The 20,586-nt window shown below is 44.8% G+C and overlaps 1 protein-coding gene across 1 annotated transcript in view; it reads left to right on the top strand.

Moving 5' to 3' along the window:
- The window catches only part of GRIK5 (glutamate ionotropic receptor kainate type subunit 5), a 294,448-nt gene extending 279,331 nt beyond the window's left edge, over window positions 1-15,117 (top strand). The window contains exons 15-20 of the mRNA XM_069742769.1: window positions 1,443-1,616; window positions 1,738-1,903; window positions 2,039-2,264; window positions 7,442-7,570; window positions 13,419-13,540; window positions 13,961-15,117. Coding sequence (XP_069598870.1) covers window positions 1,443-1,616; window positions 1,738-1,903; window positions 2,039-2,264; window positions 7,442-7,570; window positions 13,419-13,540; window positions 13,961-14,416 — 1,273 coding nt within the window. The 3' untranslated portion in view covers window positions 14,417-15,117. The remainder of the gene's footprint in view (window positions 1-1,442; window positions 1,617-1,737; window positions 1,904-2,038; window positions 2,265-7,441; window positions 7,571-13,418; window positions 13,541-13,960) is intronic.
- The last annotated feature ends 5,469 nt before the right edge of the window (window positions 15,118-20,586 follow it).

Here is a 20,586-nt window from a genome sequence, read left to right as displayed (position 1 = left end):
GCCCCATCTCTTCCCAGCACTCTGCCCCATCTCTGTCCAGCGTTCTTCCTTGGGCCCCCGGATCGCCGCTCTAAAAAAAAAAAAAAAAGAAGTTCTTCTTACCTGCCGCGCTCCTGCGGCGGGCGAAGTCTCCACGCAGCTGCAGCGTGCATGCACTCGCCGGCGACTGACAATGATGTCAGACGCCGGCGACATGCACGCACGCTGCGGCTGACGTCAGCGCCTGCCAGCCTCAGATTGGCTGGCGGCGCCGCGCTGTTAACTATTGACGTGCGGGCCCGCGCCCGCACGTCAATAGCTTTAAACAGCTGCAGCGTCGGCGCTAAGGGCCCGGTTAGCCTGCGGCTGCCGGTAGGGGCCCAGTGAGCAGATAAGAGGGGGCCCGAATGGCGGCCCTGGTGCTGAGATGTGGTCTGTGGTCCCCACCTGCAGGACCGCTCCTTTATTGAGGGGGTCTTGATAATTGCCAATAATTTCCATCTGTTTTCTATTCCATTTGCACAACAGCAGGTGACATTGATTATCAATCAGTGTTGTTTCCTAAGTGGACAGTTTGATCTCACAGAAGTTTGATTTAATTGGAGTTATATTCTGTTGTTTAAGTGTTCCCTTTATTTTTTGAGCAGTGTATATATATATATATATATATATATATATATATATATATATATATATATATATACACCTACTGTATTCTCACCCATCCCTTGTAGATTGTGAGCCCTCGCGGGCAGGGTCCTCTCCTCCTGTACCAGTTGTGACTTGTATCGTTTAAGATTATTGTACCTGTTTTTATTATGTATACCCCTCCTCACATCTCACATGTAAAGCGCCATGGAATGAATGGCGCTATAATAATAAATAATAATAATCACATGCGGATTCACCTGCATTCAATAGACGGCAGCGCTTTGGATGCAGCGAGCATGCTCTGTGTCCAAACCATTGGGAATATGCCTCCAATATCAGATGGGTGAGAGTCAGACTTTCGGCTTCCCCACTGATCAGCCCATTGCCAGTGGGACAGCGCCATGCACTGTCTAGTGGCCATAAATGGTACTGCTAGATGGACCCCTATTGTTTTGCATTGATAAGCTAACCTAAGCACAGGTCATCAAAATTAAACACCTCCCCCAAAGTTCTCCACCATATTTAAAGGAGTTCTAGATAGAATAGAAATAGAATAAAAAATAAATAAAAAAAGAGAAGATACTTTTAATGAACAAATCACATAGTTTTTTTCTAGAGAAGTAATTGCTATGCAAGTAAAATGGCCGCTGTTTGATTACACTGACAGAAACCTGTGCTAGAATGTTAGGACGACAGACCGCGAGCATGTGCAGTATAAACTTTGCTGCTCTGAGGGAAAATGCTGCAGCATTAGTCCTACAGTCAGGTCCGTTGGTGACATGACCCTCACCTTTGCATTGTTTTATTCTCAGATTGAGTCCTTATGAATGGTACAATCCGCACCCATGTCTGCGGGAGAGACATCACATCCTGGAGAACCAGTACACGTTGGGGAACAGCCTGTGGTTTCCTGTAGGAGGGTTTATGCAGCAGGGATCAGAAGTCATGCCCAGGGCGCTGTCTACACGATGCGTCAGTGGAGTCTGGTAAGTTCGGAGCCCCATTGATTGCCTTGTAGGTTCCCCCATGGCACCAGCAACCCTAAGCTGCTCTCCTAGTTTTGCCTCTCCAGGATACAGGCCATGTCATCCAGTGTTTCTCCTCTAGGTGGGCCTTCACTCTTATAATCATCTCTTCCTACACTGCCAACCTCGCTGCTTTCCTGACTGTGCAGAGAATGGAGGTCCCGATTGAGTCCGCCGACGACCTTGCAGATCAGACCAATATCGAGTATGGAACCATTCATGGTGGATCTACCATGACCTTCTTCCAGGTGGGTAAACTTTCTATCAAAGTCAACTGCCCCCTTAAATTATGTCTTAAATGTCTATATGTATAGGGCCTTCTTGAGTTTGATGGTACAACCTCAATATCTGATTCCAATGTTAATTTTACGTTCCATCGACAGAACTCGCGGTATCAAACCTACCAGCGCATGTGGAATTACATGAACTCGAAGCAGCCCAGCGTGTTCGTGAAGAGCACAGAAGAGGGGATTGCACGCGTGCTAAACTCCCGTTACGCCTTTCTGATGGAGTCCACCATGAATGAATACCACCGTAGGCTCAACTGCAACCTCACCCAAATTGGGGGCTTACTCGATACCAAGGGCTATGGCATTGGGATGCCGTTAGGTGAGTGAACGGGACTGGCTGTCATTTGGTCTAACCAATCAGGCACATTGGTAATCTGTGGCTACCAGAGAGGAACCGTAAGAGTCGCCTCTTGCCTGACTCTTCTTTTGGTGCAACGTCACATCTGCCATCAGGTAAAAAGGTGGATTCTCATAGATTCCGTCCGGCAGCAGCGGATTCCTGATGTGTCCAATGGACGGACTGGGTCTTGCAAATCGATTAGCGTCAACTCTACTTGGTCATCATTCCTTGAAAACGATTTTTCCAGCTATTCCCAGACTAGGTGCATTGGATAGACCAATGAAGATCTGACCACTGGGACTACCACTGCCCTCATTCGACTATTTCCATACCTCCCATAAAAAGCAGTATGAAGCCGCAACGTTTAGCCCCGACCACCTCTTCTCCCAACATGTTGATGTACAGGGAGTATTGGAAGTCAGTTGGTCCCATTGTGCCGCTCTTTGGTGCCAAATTATCAAGAGCATTTCCATTTGCAACATGGCACCATTTTTCACGTTGAACAGGAAGCATGTAGACGTACGTAAGACCCCTACAGACCACTATGAGTGTTGCATTATACAGCACTGAGCATGGGCTCTTAACCCCGGGGGCACATTAACGCATTTGCAGAATAATAGATCTGTGAAAAATAAAGGATTATTAGAGAATGTATGCATAAATTAGCACTTAAAGCCCATGATTAGGAAAAAGGGCTTGCAGCTTGTTGTTGAACCCTTTCCTCCCTAACCTTCCCCCCTGCTCTCCATCATATACAGCAGAACCTCCCCGTTCTTGATGCACGGTTCTGTAGAATGATCTCAGGATGCAACTGATTCCTTAATTTATTGAATGGGTGGTATTTTTGGGCACCTTTTTTGCAGTGTTATTTGGGCGCTGTATGGTTACACATACACTGTATGATTTTTGGAACAAATCGGTACCCCGAAAGAGGCATCAATAGAAAGTGCTGAACATGGCACTATGCAGGAGCGTGACTGTAGTGGGTTTGTCCTTGAATTCCCGCGGTCTTCTGGCCCATATGAAAAGACCAATACTATTTAAAGGGAGTCAAAATGCATATTAAACTATCCATTCATTTATATAGGGGGCTTAGCCCCTTTAAAAATCATATCGGCGCTACGTTTTAGAGGTACAGTGCCTGAGAAACTGACTTTTAATTAAAATGCAAATGAGGGGTCTCCTGTGCACCCTTGGCACAATTTGCAGGACTTATGCCTTTTCTAGTTGTTATTTCTGCCCGAACGTGGCCTGATTGTTTCCACATGCGCACTGACACTGCCTGGGCCGTGGACGAACGGTAACAGTGGGCATACTCCTGCCTGGCTACTCTCTGAAGTGAGCAGTGGCCACAGAGAGGAGCCACGGAGGAGAAGACATCCGCTCACACTTTGCGTGTGAGCACATGACTGGGTTCAGACAGTGTCAGTGCGCATGCACAGACAGTTATTTGGGATGCAGCACGTGCACTCAGAGCAGCAAAGACCGTGCCGTGGCATGCCGGGAGTTAAGCGGAAAATATCCATTTCGAGCCTTGACTACATCTGTCAATAGCGTAAATCAAGCGATTCCTCGAGGGGGTTAGCGTCTAAATTCTTGCCGAGACGTCTTCTCTAATTTTGATGTACATCTGTCTGATCGAGTCACAATTTGCATTAACCCGCAGGAGTCGACTGCTGCATTTAGTGTCAATCAGTAGCAAGGGAAAAGGGGGGGGATGGGTTTCCTCCTCTTCTGCCTTGGGCTCAAAAAAAAAAAAAGTTCCGAAAATTGAATGCGACCGGGTCTCGCTCACAGCACGCCATCCTCTAGAATGCAGACACAATGCGCTGCGCTCACATCAGCGATCGCCGCACTTAATAAGTCCAGCGGCATAGTATCTCCTTGCAGAAATGCTGCACTCCCATAATGCACCATGACACTGCATAACCACTATGCACCTGGACTCACACTGTGCGGAAATATTGCTCCCTCCAGACCCGGCGCCATGCTCCGCTGATTTCTCCACTCTCGGCCTGTGCATTAAATGTCCCAAGTTTGGTGGTGATGGATGACCCGGGAGGTTCGTCTAGTGCTATTCTCCAGAGCTTGGCAGGCTTTTCAATCAAATTGCCACCCTGCCACCCTTGTGATAGGAATGATGCCTGCCAAGAGCAGAGGCGACATACAATATACTGCTTGCTGCAATGTAACGTTGGGCTCGATGTGAAGAGCTCGGGCTCCCTCTGGTGGAATCGATTACATGACTTCAGACCTGTCTAGTACATTTTCAGATTCAATGAGAATGTATATATTTTTTTAAATGGGACCTATCATTAGGTCAAAAGTGAACTGTTTGTGACCTTATATTATTCCCGCTACTCCCCTGATTAGACAGTTTTTTTTTTTTTTTAAATCTGCCATACGGTTCCAGAGATATGAGACTTTTTTTTATTTAGTGCTAAGTTTTATGGGGTGTGGCTCACCGGATCCTCGTGGGCGTGTCATCAGGCTGCTCTGCATAATTATCCCGTGAGCCCCGCCCCATTGTAAAGGCCATAAAAATTTAGGAAGCCCATATCTTTGGAACCGTATGATCGATTTTAGAAAAACAAAAACCGGAAGACTCCAGAGGAGCAGCAGTAGTAGAATAAGAACAAAAACTGGACACGCTTGAACTGGTGACAGGTCCTTTTAAAATCCAAATGAGAAACGATTGAATATTTTTGATCAGCATGTCATCACAACCAGTCGGATAGCTATAAGGTATTCGTGGTTGCCAGCAGTTTAACATTTTTCCAGGCTGCCTTGTTTTGTTTTTTTAAGTTTGATTTTTAAACAATTTTGTCAAATTTTTGGATCTCACAGATTGTTAAGAACTCCATTAAAAATAGGCATTACTGCATGGTTTTGCCCTTAGTGGTGGGATTTAAGCATCTAAAATTCACCATTTTGGCAAGTATGGAGGCAAAGAAGTAGTAGGCACAGCCAGGACGTTGTGTCTAAGAGATCCCAAAGTCTCCTTCACCATGTAAGAGACACCAGTGTTATAAGCAGACATGTGGTGGGTGATGACCTTTTGGGGTCCAGGAGAATCAAGTGGCAGGAGAATCGGAAAAGGCCCCATCATACATGATGGACAGCCAGGCCCACTAAAATCGGTGTGTTTCTCTGACCTTCATCTGATGTATCTGGGGGCCTCTAGTGGTTCTTCTTTTACACCTGTAACGTGAAATGCCAAGCTGGGCCTCCTTTTGTGTGGCAGACTTTGACTGCTATGATAGGCCATGTAGAAACTGAACTAAAACAGCTGGCGCTACCATAATTATGGAGTTTTATATCCCCTCCCCAGTGTTGTTGGATCAATTAAAGCTCCCGGGAGTAGAGTTGGCGTGAAAGCATTCAAACAACCCGGTCCATTGTCCACAACAGTAATCTGTGGCCACTGAACTCCCCTCCTGTGAACCACCTCTTACCCGCCAACATCTGTGGCTCTTCTTTTGATTAGCCGGCCTGGTGCACCGTCACATGTGCGACACGCCGCAACAGGGGCATCATGCCACGACGGCTAGTCAAAAGAAGAGCTGTGGATTTCGTCAGGTAAGAGTTGGTTCTCGCGGCTCCCGTCAAGCGGGCAGAGATTACTGTTCTGGCCGATGAACCAAATCGGTTTGCACCAACCCTACATGGTAGCTTTAAGGACAATCATATTGTTGTCACCCAGATGTAAATGAGACTAAATTTTTAGCAAATTCATTAAAGTCCTTGAATTTTTGAGTCTAGGATTTAGTTCTTCACCTTGACCCAAAAATTGGAGAACCTTCTCTCCACCAAATTAAAGCAACGAAATGAGCCCTATCGACTTGAACCTTGTGAAGATACCAAAACCTGGAAAGTTTTTTTTCCCCTTACTTTATCTCCAGGAATGTTAGGGGTGGTTTGTTATTGTCTATTACTGATGCTTATTAATTCTTTTTTTCACTGTGGCTTTCTTTTCAAACTGTTTGATTTAATTGCTTTCTGGCAGATGGCCACCCTTACTGGGAACTTTTTTTGACCATCTGGGTAGATGGCGCATCAATGTCCCCATCAAGTACAGTAATTAAGACAGCACAAGCCGGGGAACTGTAGAGTGTAGACCAGGCCCACAGCACAGACGTATAATAGAAGCAGGTGGTAGGACGTTGCATTGAATGCCAATAGCTCGAAAGTTCCTTTGTGCAAGGAAGACATCAATCCTGAGTCAGGAGACTTCTCCTTAATGTTAATATTACATCAAAGGCTTCAAAAATTGGATCCGACATGTACCATTTGATAAATTGAGATACATCTAATTTGCACATATAAGACGTGCCCTTTGGGGTCATAGGAATGTATTGGGTTAAAGTGTTCTTCCGCTTTGGTTCCTTGTACCAACGAGCCAGGTTGGTTAATGTCCTAGGTTGGTTAATGTCCTTAGTCATGTTTTAAAGTGTTTGCTCACTACTGGAAAACTCCTTATTAATGGTCATAGAGAGGTAAAAAAGAAAATAATGTTCATCTTCCAGATTGGCTACTACATGCTTAGCGACATTCCCCTGGCATTATCCCCTGGCAGGGGCATCAGTGAGTACAAAGCCAATGAGCGTCTCTAACCGAAAGTTAATGCCATTTGCTAGATTTGTGAAAAGGAAAGGATGGACACATCTATATGTATATGCTGTGAGGGCTACATGGATGCAGTAAGGAGGTATAGGGTGCCATACTACAGGGTAAAACGATAAAGCATGATCTGGTTGACACTACCAGACAATTTCCAGAAATGACCAACCTGCCTTGAATACTACTGAAGGGCAGTCTTAAAGACTCTGACCTGTGGTGGGCATCCAAGGCTGGATGATATGAACAGGAAGGGCAGGTATAGATACCAACCATTGATTTAGATTTTGGTAATTTAAAGGAATAGAGTTAGAAAAAATGGCTGCTTTAATCCTGTCCCTGTCGTGGGGCTATATCTGGTATTGCAGCTTAGCTCCATCTTAGGAAGTAGGGTTCAGCCGCAATACCATACCCAACTGGTGAACACGTTTGGCCCTGTGTCTGCAAGAAAGGAGTAATTTTTAGGAGTGATGCCCAGTTCAGAAATGTTGATAACTTTGTAAAGCCAAAGATGGAAACTCATCCTCTTCTCTTAATAGAATCTCCATACAGGGACGAGATCACTCTTGCAATCCTCCAACTTCAAGAGAATAATCGCTTGGAGATCTTGAAACGCAAATGGTGGGAAGGTGGAAAGTGTCCTAAGGAAGAAGACCACCGTGCAAAAGGTCAGTGATATCTTGGTCAATGCAACAAGATAACCTTCCGATGACCTGTGAGTTCCTCGTTTTGTGATCATCTCTTCTCTCTTTTCATATCTTTGGGTTTCATTTTCCATCTCATTGTCTCTTCGTCAGGGTGGACTAGGGAGACATCGGGAACATCTGTCAATCTCATCCGTTCTCATTCTGGTAACTCACCTTTCACTGTCTGGTACTCTCCTTATGATTGTGACTTCCTATAACCTCCATCTATGATGTACGCATCCCTTACTTATATTATTCCGCGATTCGATCGATAGATCATTACCATCACACGGTAACACAGTAGACCTCTATGGGGGGGGCTTGGGTATACAATTTCCTTTTAAAGGAGGTTAAAAGAAGCCCTGGATTTTGATACCGAGGAGCCTCTTTCTTGTTCTTTCCGGGACCTAAGGGCCAAGTCCTCGCCTTTGGGTTTGGAAGCAATACTGCTCCTCAGGGGAGGAGATTGTTGTACTGGCCATCAAATAGCAAAGGGAATTAGTGGAACAAGTGCTGGACCCAATTCTCCAAGTGTTTAGCACCTGTGTGGGCTGTCTCTGATGGCCGTGACTAATATATCATACAAGAATATATAGATGACTCCTGCTTGCAGCTCCAGGAGGACTCCAGTCTATGCTACCTTCAACGTCACAGTTGTGCTGGTCGCCATAGGAACCCCAAACCTGACATTTGCAGACCTCCACCCATGTGCCAACCTAATAAAAAAAAAATCCTTATGTATTTTTAGAATGGAGAAGTGGTTGCACGTGAGCATTTTTCAATTCTTTGAGTTGCAAAAATTTCAAAGCGTGAATACCGGGCAATTTTTGCAACTTGCCCAAAAGTGAACAGAGAGGTGCACACGCGCCAACACCTATTCCTTCTCCTGGGAATATGCCACAATGACTTTTTATGGTTCCTTTAGATTAATGCTGAAAAAACGCATATATGTGATCAGGACCTGTCGACGTCTGTTGTCTATGGGGGCTAGAGTTATTGGTGCAGTGCTGGGGTTCACAGCAGGCGTCTCCCCCCGGCATACTGTGGTTGATCAGCGCCCTGTGTACGTGCCATAACAGATTGTGCCAGCTTAGCGCCCCCTCCACTTGTCTGTTTCGTGATGCGACCTGTAGTTTTGCGCTATACGCGGCGAGCTGATAAGAACGGTACAGATGGATCCAGGTGGTGTGTCTGGTTGAAAGGTTCTGTGATCGAAGAATCGCAGAGGTATAGAGGCAGCGTGTCTGCTCCGCGCGGGGCTTTATACATTAAGGTTTATTTTCAACGATTGTTTGGTGACGTTGCCCCGCAGATGGTCCGAGCAACGTGTTATATATACATGGCTGAACACACAAATGCTATTTCTTATGCCACTATTGATTTCCAGAAAAAGGACCTACTTTATCAGAGCTGGGTTTGTAATTTGTCACAAATCATCTCAATATTAGTGTTAAAGCAGATCTGTCACCAGATTTTATAATACCAGCTGCATGCATTGTCAAATAGATCTTAGGCTTGATGATATTGGTGTACTTACTTTGAGAATCCATATCAGAATGGCTGTATAGTTCTATGCGAAAACTTAACAACATTCTCCATACACCCAACCTGATTGACTGCTCCTCAGTGTCCTTCCTCCCTGCTGCTATCTCTTCACCCTCCTAACTTGATTGACACCTCCTCGGTCCCTCTCCTCTCTGCTGCTGCGGCTGAACCTCTGCCCATGCAGACTAATTGGCATCAACTGAGTGTTCAACCTCCCTTCTTCTGCTAAATCTACACTGACCCAACCTGATTGACAGATCCTCAGTGTTCCTCCTACCTGCTGCTGCATAAACTCTTCCCTCCTAGCCTGATTGACACCTCCTCAGTCCCTCTCCTCTCTGATGCTGTGGCTGAACCTCTGCCCATGCAGACTGATTGGCATCAACTCAGTGTCCAACCTTCCTTCTTCTGCTAAATCTACTCTGACCCAACCTGATTGACAGATCCTCAGTGTTCCTCTTCCCTGCTGCAGAATCTCCACCCTCCTAACCTGATTGACATCTCTTCAGTCCTTCTCCTCACTGCTGCTGCTGAACGTCTGCCCATGCAGGCTGACTGGCAACAACTGAGCGTTCTACCACCCTACTTCTGCTAAATCTACTCTGACCCAACCTGATTGACAGATCCTCAGTGTTCCACCTCCCCGCTGCTGCAGAATCTCTACCCTCCTAGCCTGATTGAGACCTCCTCCATCCCTCTCCTCTCTGCTGCTTCAGCTGAACCTCTGCTCATGCAGACTGATTGGCATCAACTCCGTACCCTACCTCCTTTTTTCTGCTAAATCTACACTGACCCAACCTGATTGACAGCTCCTAAGTGTTTCTCCTCCCCGCTGCTGCAGAATCTCTACCCTCCTAGCCTGATTGAGACCTCCTCCGTCCCTCTCCTCTCTGCTTTTTCAGCTGAACCTCTGCTCATGCAGACTGATTGGCATCAACTCCGTACCCTACCTCCTTTTTTCTGCTAAATCTACACTGACCCAACCTGATTGACAGCTCCTAAGTGTTTCTCCTCCCCGCTGCTGCAGAATCTCTGTCCGACCAGCCTTATTGGTGGCAACTCAGTGCCCTCCTCCCTGCTGCTGCTGCTGAATTTGTGCCATCCAGCCTGATTTACAGTTCCTCACTGTCCTGCCTCCCTGTTGCTGAAAACTCAAACTGCTCAGTACATGCTGCAGTTGTTAGACTGGGTGGGTGGAGAATTGAACACACTTGTACTCATGAGCTCTTTCATTCCTTAGCTGGACTCATTTTAAAATCCGGAATATACAGCCATTCTAACATTTATTTTCAAAGTAAATACACCAGCCTCATCAGGTCTAATGGATCTTTTAAAAATGAAGTTTGTACTGTAAAATCTAGTGCAAAATCCACCTTTTTGGAATAATTCAGCCAAGTTGTTGCCAGAGTTATAGCCAAGGCCTTCTCCTGGGGAGTCAGTTTATGGCATGATCCTTGTATATATCAAACGGTGATCGGCATGTTGGCACCTAGGACCCACGCATATGCCCGTCACTTACACCCATGTTTTAGCAGATCCTCTACAATCTCCCTTATATTGCGCTTTTGGTTGGGGGCTTTTCCAAAATAAAAAAGTTACGTAACAAAAAAAAATCCTGGAAACATAATTTTATTGGTATGCTTTAAAAACATGTCGAAAAATTTACAACACCAGGCCTACACGTTTCGAGCGTTTCCACTGTCTTAATCATACGCTATGATTTTGAGTTTGGCAGAAGAGATGAGCGAACCTTTTGTCCGCTAAACGGTTCGCCAAACATATCCAACCCCTATTGAATTCAAAGGGGCGAAAAAGCTGCGAAAACAGCTCAAGTTAGGGGCAGATACCAGGAAAAGTGACACCAATTGACACATGAATTGCGCTATAAATAAATTAAATAACGCCTCCTCCAATAAACGGGTGAAAAAGCAAAGAAATTCAAAACCAATATGGTAAAAATGTATATATAATTTTATTGAACAATATTAAAATACACATTAAAAAAAGGGGAAAACAACAGAACAGTACAAAAAAAAAACCCTAGTGCAATAATTGGAGTGGGCTCATGGACAATGATGATAGACATAATAATGCAAATATATATATAGATCCCATATACATAGCCTACATCTTTCTTGCTAACATGCATACAAAAAGTAAGGAAAGGCAAAAGAAATGGGATAGAATAAACATCCTATAACATTAGTTAGTCCATACCCAATGATATCCTGTTAGCTCCAACGCACGTTTCGCCTGGACGTGGCTTTTTCAAGGAGTTAACAGTTGAATACAACTCTCAACATTGTTCCCTGCTCCCACTGACCGCAGCGCAAGCAGGGGTCAGTGATATGAGCTGTCTTCACTTCAGCACCTGGTATCGGGAAACAGCACAAACAGTACCGCTGATTGCCAGGCGCCGGTACGTGTCACACTGATGCGGGACGTTTTGCTTTCCGTGCTGCTACTGGAAACACTGATGTCTGAAAGAGACTTTATTGAACTCAGTCATTTACCGAACTTTGGACGACTTTTGACGATTTTTAGGGAAAAAGCTCAGGACTCCGAACATGAATCCAAATGTGCAACGTTCATGCCGAATTTGAGATTGGCGAACGATTTCCGAACAAGTTCGCTTATCTTTATTTGGCAGTAGCTAGATGTTTGTTTCTATTTCAATTGCTTAACTGTAATCGAAGCCAGGATCCTTCCGTGCGCCGCACCCTTCATGGACAATTACCCAACTGGTAAGCTTATGGGAACTTTCCCTTTGCTACCCTGATGCACAGAGCTTGTGCAACAACACACAGAAACTTAGCTGTAGGCACACAAACTACCGTCTTATAGTACAATCGTCTGCAGCATAAGTTGAAAAGCATATAGAGTTAAAAGTAAGACCTCATATTCTTCTTTTGGTCCTGTAATACGGCCACGATGCCTTAAAGGGAACCTGTCGGGGTGATTTAACTAAGGAAACTAGCAGTATGGCTGTATAGATTTTAGTGCAACAATTAAAATGATACCTTTCTTACAACAATCTGATGTGCCAGAGCTGAGAAATCAAGCTTTGAAACAACATGCAAATTAGCTGTGGGGGCGTGTCAGTGTCTCCCAAGTGTGTTGACACGCCCCTTACCCAATGCTTTTCCAAACTCATCTGACTTCAAAGCTTGATTTCTCAGCGCTGGAAAGTCCGATTACTACAAAAGTGGTGTCATTTTTATTGTTGTACTGTGGTTTATACATCCATAATGCTAGTTTCCATACTAAAATCACCCTGAAATGTTCCCTTTAAGGAAGCAGGAATCATTTATTAGGGATATTTGATATTCTTAATGCATGGAGTTTGCTATCAGATATTGTTGTTTATGTAATTGGGCGATTTATAAGGGTGGGTCACATATTTTGGGAGTATTACACACCTTCTCAGGAACAGCCTATGACATACACATATATAGGAATAATTCCCATATACAGCAATGCCCTCCGGCGTCTCCCTCTCTGAATAATGGCAGCTCGGCTCGGAGGTCTGAGCAGATAAGTGGAGGCGCAGGTGCACCGATGTGCTAAGGTTGCAGGAGGTGACACTTTCAGCGACGCTCCCCTAATCCCTGCGCAGCAGCAAGCGCCGGGGCGTAAAAAATCTGCATTCTCTATATCCTAACATTGTGTTCTCACAAAAGCAGGCAGCAATTAGACAACCAGGAATCATATCACTGCAAGCAGAGCCACGGGTAATCTTTTAAAGGGAAGCCATCAAAAATGAAAAATAAAAGAACGATTATAATATTTATATCAAAACATAAAAAATTATGCAGAAGTTTTTATTTTCTCTTCTTGCTCTGTTGCTAAGCTCGGACCCTGTAATGGCAGACTCAGTAGTCAATAGCAGGAAATATTAGAAATTATTCTGAGAGCCCACCCTCTACTTATACAATGGGGAGGAGCTCTGTGAGTCAGCCTATAGGCTTCTTACAAGTGGTTTTGCGGGACATAATGGGGTTTCCTTGTTTCCCCTGCAGTCTTCTTTATTCTCGCCACCGCTGCTCCTGGTGTATGTTATTGTCTTGTTACATCAACAGCACTGCAGACAATCCGTGAGCCCAGCGGACTTAGATGGTATGAGTTTCTGAGCTTACTGATTGGCTGCAGCGCTGTCGGCGTGATGTTAGCACTGCAGACAAGGCGCCCCATATGCTGCACGATGGCCCCGTCATACCTGAATTATCTCCAGAAATGTTTTCGGTGACCTTTGCGAAGTATCCCTAAACTTTGCGCATGTTTGCAGGACTGGGCATGGAGAACATTGGCGGAATCTTCGTAGTTCTCATCTGCGGCCTGATTATTGCTGTGTTTGTGGCCATCATGGAGTTCGTCTGGTCAACGAGACGTTCCGTGGACAACGAAGAGGTGAGGAAATCTGCGTGATCGCTCACGGTACAGCGCTGCCGATCCATCCACGCCTTCCATGTATTCTTTATATATCCTAGTCTTTATAGAATGCAACGTTTCCATCTCCTCGCCCCCCATTGACAGCACACCTGAGGGGGTCTGGATTTTTTTTTACACACCGTTTCAGTTTTAGCCCTAGTTTTGTATTAGATTTTCATTGCTGTCCCTCAGGGGTTGTTGCGCAGCTTTTCGCCCACTCTCCTCTCCCCTGCTGCTCCTGTTTGTTCTGCCATTCTGCTCTCTCCTCATCCCACACAACTATTATTCCTTTTCCTCTTTTATATTTCTGTGTCCTGTTTTTCCTTCTTTATTCTCTAGATTTTTTTTCTTTAGTTCAGTTTTATACTTCTTACCTTTCTTTGTTTCCTTCATTATTAGATCTCGGTATGCCAAGAGATGCTAAGTGAGCTCCGTAGCGCAGTGTCCTGCAAAAAGACATCTCGTTCTCGTCACCGTCGTCGGCCAGCACGTCACCTTCATGGGAGGACTCTACTTTCTCTCAGCCGACCACCCCGAGCTACCAGAGAGACACGTCTCTGCAATGGGCGCCTTTACCAGACCCATCAACACCCTCCGGCTCCTCCTCATCCTCCCCCTGCTCCGGGTGCACAACGTCTCCATGAGGATGCCCCATCTTCCTCTGGTCGGGGAGGGTGTTCCCATTTTAGAATCTGCCAGGAATGTCGGCGGATACAGACTCTACGAGGCCCACCGCCATTACCTAGACCACCGCAGTCTCCAAAACCTCCACCGCCTCCGGCTCCAGAGGTCCTCACGCCCCTCTCACATCACCGGAGACTGGCAGACCCTCTTGAGGCCAGTACCCCTGAGTGATGTTGGGGGTGTGACAAAGACTGGTTGTATGGACCTGTTAGTGTGACGTGAGGAGGCATTAAAGGCAGAGAACATAGGGGGCATCTGGAACCTGGACATCTGTCCTTCCCCCCCGTTCTTCCCAACACTCTGTTTTGGGGTGGGGATCTTTATGAAGCCTCCTCTGTATTCATCAGAAACACTGCGAAGCCTCAGTCTTTTACGATGTACGCTGTGCGTGCGAAATAAACTGTCCCCTCCCAACAAACACTCCACGTGCTGTTTTGACTATACCATTTGTTACTGCCCTGTCCTCTCGAGGTGACCTTGCGTTGATCAGTGTGTGTGTAGATGGGATAAACTGGAGTAGTCAGTCTCAGCTCAGGGTCTAAGTTCTCACCACATGCATTAACCCTGACGGCAAGGAGAGCGTCAATCAGACCAGGCCGACCGCCATCAAGATTGTCGACTTAATCAAAAAGAGAAAAAAAAAACAATCAAAAAAATCAAATCACATATCTAGAATGCAGAGCCCGGTTTAGATTCTAATGCCGGGCGTTGTGTTTTATGTTGATTGACATATCGGCAATTATACGCATTGCCGTATTATCCATTTTTTTATATGCACAAATTTGTGAGAAGACGTGGGATATTATACATGTTTGAGAAATTGATTATGATACAACGTGCGGCTTTGATACAAATGAATTGAGTGGAGAGTATATCGGTGTCTGTCATTTTATATTCCGACCACACTCCTGACATTATTTTAGTTTTTTTTTTTTTCTCAATAAGAGATGTTGGTTTATACTATTTCACCTAGGAAATTTCTTTTGGGTTTGGACACTTTTGCGACCCTGCTTAGAAGGACAAAATAAATATCCCAATTTGTGTATACAGCTCCTATGCACCGCAATGCGCCCCCAAATTGATCATAATCTGACTGTTTTTTTTAGTCCTTTTCATTTATTCCTCTTTCTTCTTAATCTACAGATACTTAGTAGAAGGGGGCTAATGAGTGAAGTAACACGCGACTACACAAGGTTTGTTTGTAGTCTGTAACCACGGATACGACTACACAAGGTTTATTTGTAGTCTGTAACCATGGAGACGACTACAAGGTTTGCTTGTAGTCTGTAACCATGGAGATAAAAAGAACCTGTAAATAGTTTTCTATTATTACTTTGCAAACTATTTTTCCATTATTATTTTACACCCATTGTTACATTGAAGATGGGACGTATCCGGAGATATGAGCATCAGATAGAAATAGTTTGGGATTGCAATTGGTAAGAGATGGACTTTGCAAAATGTAGACGGGGTTGAAAATGGCCAGAAAAATGGCAAAGCATCCGCTTTTTCACACTATGCCATATGTATTCAGGAAGAATATTTTACGACGAACATAGAAATGTTGACCCTAAGAAAACAAAATCTAAAATATGTAGAAGAGATGAAACATACTGGCGCTCGCCACAATGTGGACAAGTGCCTGATTCAGGGGAGGATAAGGGACGAAAAAATTATACCCCTAGCCCTAGCTGCTGGAATCGCTGGCAGGATCTGTGCCTATCCTGGATATAAATAATGCTATACAACAAAAAATGTGATGCCGCGCTTAGGGGTTTGGTGCTATGTGGTGCTGGATGGTGTATGACCAGCAACTGAGCACTGCAAGCATAGAAGCAATAGCAGAAACAGGTAATAGTAAGTTCCTCTTAATTAAGTGACTATAATGTGCGAATAACCATGCAGGTCGGTGCTTACCCCGCTGGTGGTGCACGTGTAGTCTTGATATCTCGATGCCTCTGGGAGGTATGTCCAGTCGGCGTGGGTATGCGGAAAGGGGAAAAAAGGATCTGGAGTCCGCTACTTGCTGCTGTGGGGTATGAGGGGGAGAAAGTGGTGAGGCGTTTGGCAGCTGACGGGACACCTAGGGAGCCCCGGCCGAAGGCGTCCCTGGTTACCGCTGGAGGACGATGACTGCCGGTGCCTGAACTGTGACGTCACAAAAGGTACGGAGCGTCGTTGGAGCCAAGAAAGAGGGAATGACCTAACCAACGCGTTTCGAAGGCAGGCGGCCGTCTTCATCAGGGTGCAAGAAGATGAAGAAGGCCGTCTGCTTTCGAAACGCATTGGTTAGGTCATTCCCTCTTTCTTGGCTCCAACACATTTTTTGTTGTATAAAATCTAAAATATGTCTTTATAGGTTTTAGTCCATTGAGCGCCCAAAAAAGCAGGAATTATTGCTTCTTGGTTTTATGGTGTCTTTTGCTTTTTTCTTGGAAGTTATTCATCATCCTTGGGATATGGGATGTACAGTATTCTAGATCGATGAGAGTCCAATCACCGATCCCGAGAACTGGGGCTTTGAAGAGCCCCTGTGAATGGACACATGGTTGATTTTGTGCACTGTCGCTCCATTAATTCTTATGGGAGTGCTGAAGACCAGCTGAGCGCCGTCCTCGGCAATCTCTGACATTCCTATTAAGGCATTCACACAGGTTTCCATTCATACGGGGCTTTTTTGGAACTCCAGTTTTCAGGATCGGTGGGGGTCCCAGCAGTTGAACAGCCACTGATTGGGAATTTGTCACCCACTCTATAGATAGGGGATAACTTATGATCTTGAGAACACTCCTTTAACAGAATCAGCCATGAAACAAACCACTCTTGTGTCCCCAAAATCAAGCGCTAGTTTAGGAAAGGGAAATCAGGAGGAAGAAATATAACTGTTGACCTATTAGAAATTTTTGTTAAAACTGGGACCTGCTTGGTGGCTTCAGGTGAGGTTTTTTTCCTCTTGTGTTGAATGAGGATAAACTGAGTATCTTCATCATGTGATGCCATCAGCCAGAAGAAGAGGAGAAGATCCAAGACCGCCATGGAGAAAAAAAACAGCAACATATCCAGGAGACCAATGTCAAGTTTCAAAACAAAAAAATCATAAAAGAAAAGGGAAACTGGACGATGGTTTGTATGATGAGTAGTTTGCACATAAGTTCATAAGAGGTTCTAGAATTTGTGACCTCGGTCTTGAGCTTGTACATTTTTGGGTTCCAAAACTCTGCATATTTAATGGTGTATGGACCCCACCGGTGATCACCCTCACTAGACAAGTGGTGGCAATCTAGACTTCAGTGTGTGCAGGACTAACTAATTCAAGGTTATTTTTGCCAGGTGAGGTCAACACAGAACCATTCTCATGGTTTCTGACAGGTAAGTGGAACCTCTATTTGGTCCATATATCATGCTTTGACCTTGAAGGTGTCTTACTGGCAAAATTACAGGGGTTGATACTGGGGACTAGAATAGGACTGTCCATTCAACTCTGAGAAGCTGGATACATGGAAGGGTAGAATGGATGGAAAATACTCACAAACCTATAAAAATTTTCAATATATTCATATTACTAATAATCTAATGGAGAGGATATATCGAATGCTACATTACTTTGATGGGACAGTTTTTGCAATAATACACTGGACGGAGGAACGCCTATGACTTTGCAGTGCAGATCTGCAAGGACTCTTCCATTATATCATACCTCCCTCAGGAAAACGACAGCACACAATTTAATGTAGAGGAAAACGAGCAGAAAAAGACTTCTTCTCTAGAGCCCTGCCATGGTGGGACTAGAGAAATATGGAGAGGTAAAAAATGAACTTTGGACCTGGGAAGATACACACGTCAAACTTTGGATTGAGGTCTTCAGTAGACTATTGAAGACCATAGTTCTAGGGTAAAATGCACAATATTGTACACTATATCACAAAAGTGAGTACACCCCTGACATTTTTGTAAATCTTTTATTATATCTTTTCATGGGACAAGATCTGAGACTTTGATATAATGTAGAGTAGTCAATGTACAGCTTGTATGACAGTGTAGATTTGGTGCCCTCTAAATAACTCAACACATCATCATTTATGTCTAATCTGCTGGCAGCAAAAGTGAGTACACCCCTAAGGGAAAATTATCAACTTGTGCCCAATTAACCATTTTTCCTCCCCGGTGTCATGTCACTCATTAGTGTTACAAGGTCTCAGGGGTGAAGGGGGGTCAGAAGTGGTAAATTTGGTGTTATCATTCTCACACTCTCTTATATTGGTCACTGGAAGTTCAACAAGGCAAAGAACCGCTCTGAGGATCTGCAAAAAAGAATTGTTGCTCTACGTAAAGATGGCCGAGGCTATAAGTGGATGGCCACCGTGTGCAGGTCAGTATCAGAAGATGGCAAAGACCGTACAGCAGTGTAACATGACGGGTTTCACTCAGAACTGTTCTTGCCTTGGTCATCCATGGAAGTTGAGTGCACGTGCTCAGCATCATATCCAGAGGTTGGATTTTCAAAATAGAAGTATCGATGATACCAGCATTGCTGCAGAAGTTAAACGGGTGGAAGATCCACCTGTCAGCGCTCAGACCGTACGCCGTACACTGCATCAAATTGGTCTGCATGGCTGTTGTCCCAGAAGGAAGCCTCTTCTAAAGATGATGCACAAGAAAGCTCGTAAACAGTTTGCTGAAGACAAGCAGACTAAGGACATGGAATACTGCAACCATGTCATGTGGTCTGATGAGACCAAGATAAATGTATTTGTTTCAAATGGTGTCAAGCATGTGAGGCGACAGCCAGGTGAGGAGTATAAAGACAAAAATGTCTTGCCTACAGTCAGGCATGGTGGTGGGAGTGTCATGGTTTGGGGCTACATGAGTGCTGCCGACCGTGGGGAGCGATAGTTCAAAAGCATAGACCAGCGCCACCCCAGCAAGTGATGTCACTTCTGATCAGAGCCGGTGAGAGAGTAAATTGTCACTGTGCACTGACAAGAACAGTAACCGGAATCTACTGAGCATACATTGGAATTGACAACCTGCACATGCTCCGTACAGCCGGGACTAGCCCAGACCCTGAAACAGACTTCACTGATGATGCTTCATTTCAAAAAGGGGAAAGAAGTTGTGGCAGTCATTGAAGCTTCGTTTGAGTATCCCAGCAGGCACTGATATTCTCAAATGAAGCGTAGTTAGATAGAGTAGTGAGGGATAGGGACTTTTTAATGAAAGTATGTTATGTTATGATATTAAATAAAAGTAAGCTTTGGATCATCCCCTTTAAAAGCCTGTTTAAACAGAGCACTTTAAATGACTGCCGATCGGTAATGGTTTTACGATTGGTGAACGCTTAGTGCCGTTGATCGCTCCATGTGATCATACTCCTATACAGAATAAATATTTACATCCAGTAACTACTTGCTGACGTCTCGCCTGATTTCGAGCCTTTGTCTTCTTCATCTTGTCAAACCTTCATGTTGACGTTCTAACGCCGGGGCTTGGTCATTCCAATGTGCTGCACTAATCACCACATCCCTGAAAATAAAAAAAGTCACATATATGTACACATGTTTACTGAATATGAAATCCCCCTACACTGCGCCATTGAATACAGAGGTGCACCCACCATTAATATATAATTAGGTAGTAAGCAACCCACCATTACAAGCGTAAATTGTAATCCGCCACTGTGCCCCCACCAACTATAAATAGCCATTTTCCCCACCCAATAAATATATTAATTAGCACCTGTAATCTTTCCTCCAATCCATTACAAGTCACACTCCTGCACCCCCACCGACCCCCATTCATTATGTCTTGTCCTCTCTCTATTTTTCTCTCTCCCACTCCACCCTCTATTCATTATCATTTGCTGTCAACCAAACTAAAATTCATCATTTGCTCTCCCCAACCCTCAATACATCATCATTTGCTCTTCCACCTGCAATTCATCACCATTAGCTCCCCCCCACCCTCCAACCTCAACTCACCATAAGCTCTTCCCCACCCTCTACCCTCAATACATCATCATAATCATATACTGTCCCCCACCCTCAATTCGTCATTACGTGTTGTCCTCCACCCTCAATTCATCATCATTTGCTCTCCCCAACCCTCAATACATCATCATTTGCTCTTCCATCCTCAATTCATCACCATAAGCTCTTCCCCACCCTCTACTCTCAATACATCATCATATACTGTCCCCCACCCTCAATTCATCATTTATTTTCACCCACCCTCAACTCATTATCATTTGCTCTCCCATCCCCGACCCTCAATTCATCACCATTTGCTCTCCCATCCCCCACCCTCAATTCATCATCATTTACTCCTCCACCCTCAATTCATCA

Source organism: Ranitomeya imitator, chromosome 10 (assembly GCF_032444005.1).
Source record: "Ranitomeya imitator isolate aRanImi1 chromosome 10, aRanImi1.pri, whole genome shotgun sequence".
Lineage (NCBI taxonomy): Eukaryota > Metazoa > Chordata > Amphibia > Anura > Dendrobatidae > Ranitomeya > Ranitomeya imitator.
The sequence above is the reverse complement of the archived record's forward strand: the minus strand, read 5'-3'. Positions and strand labels throughout refer to the sequence as shown.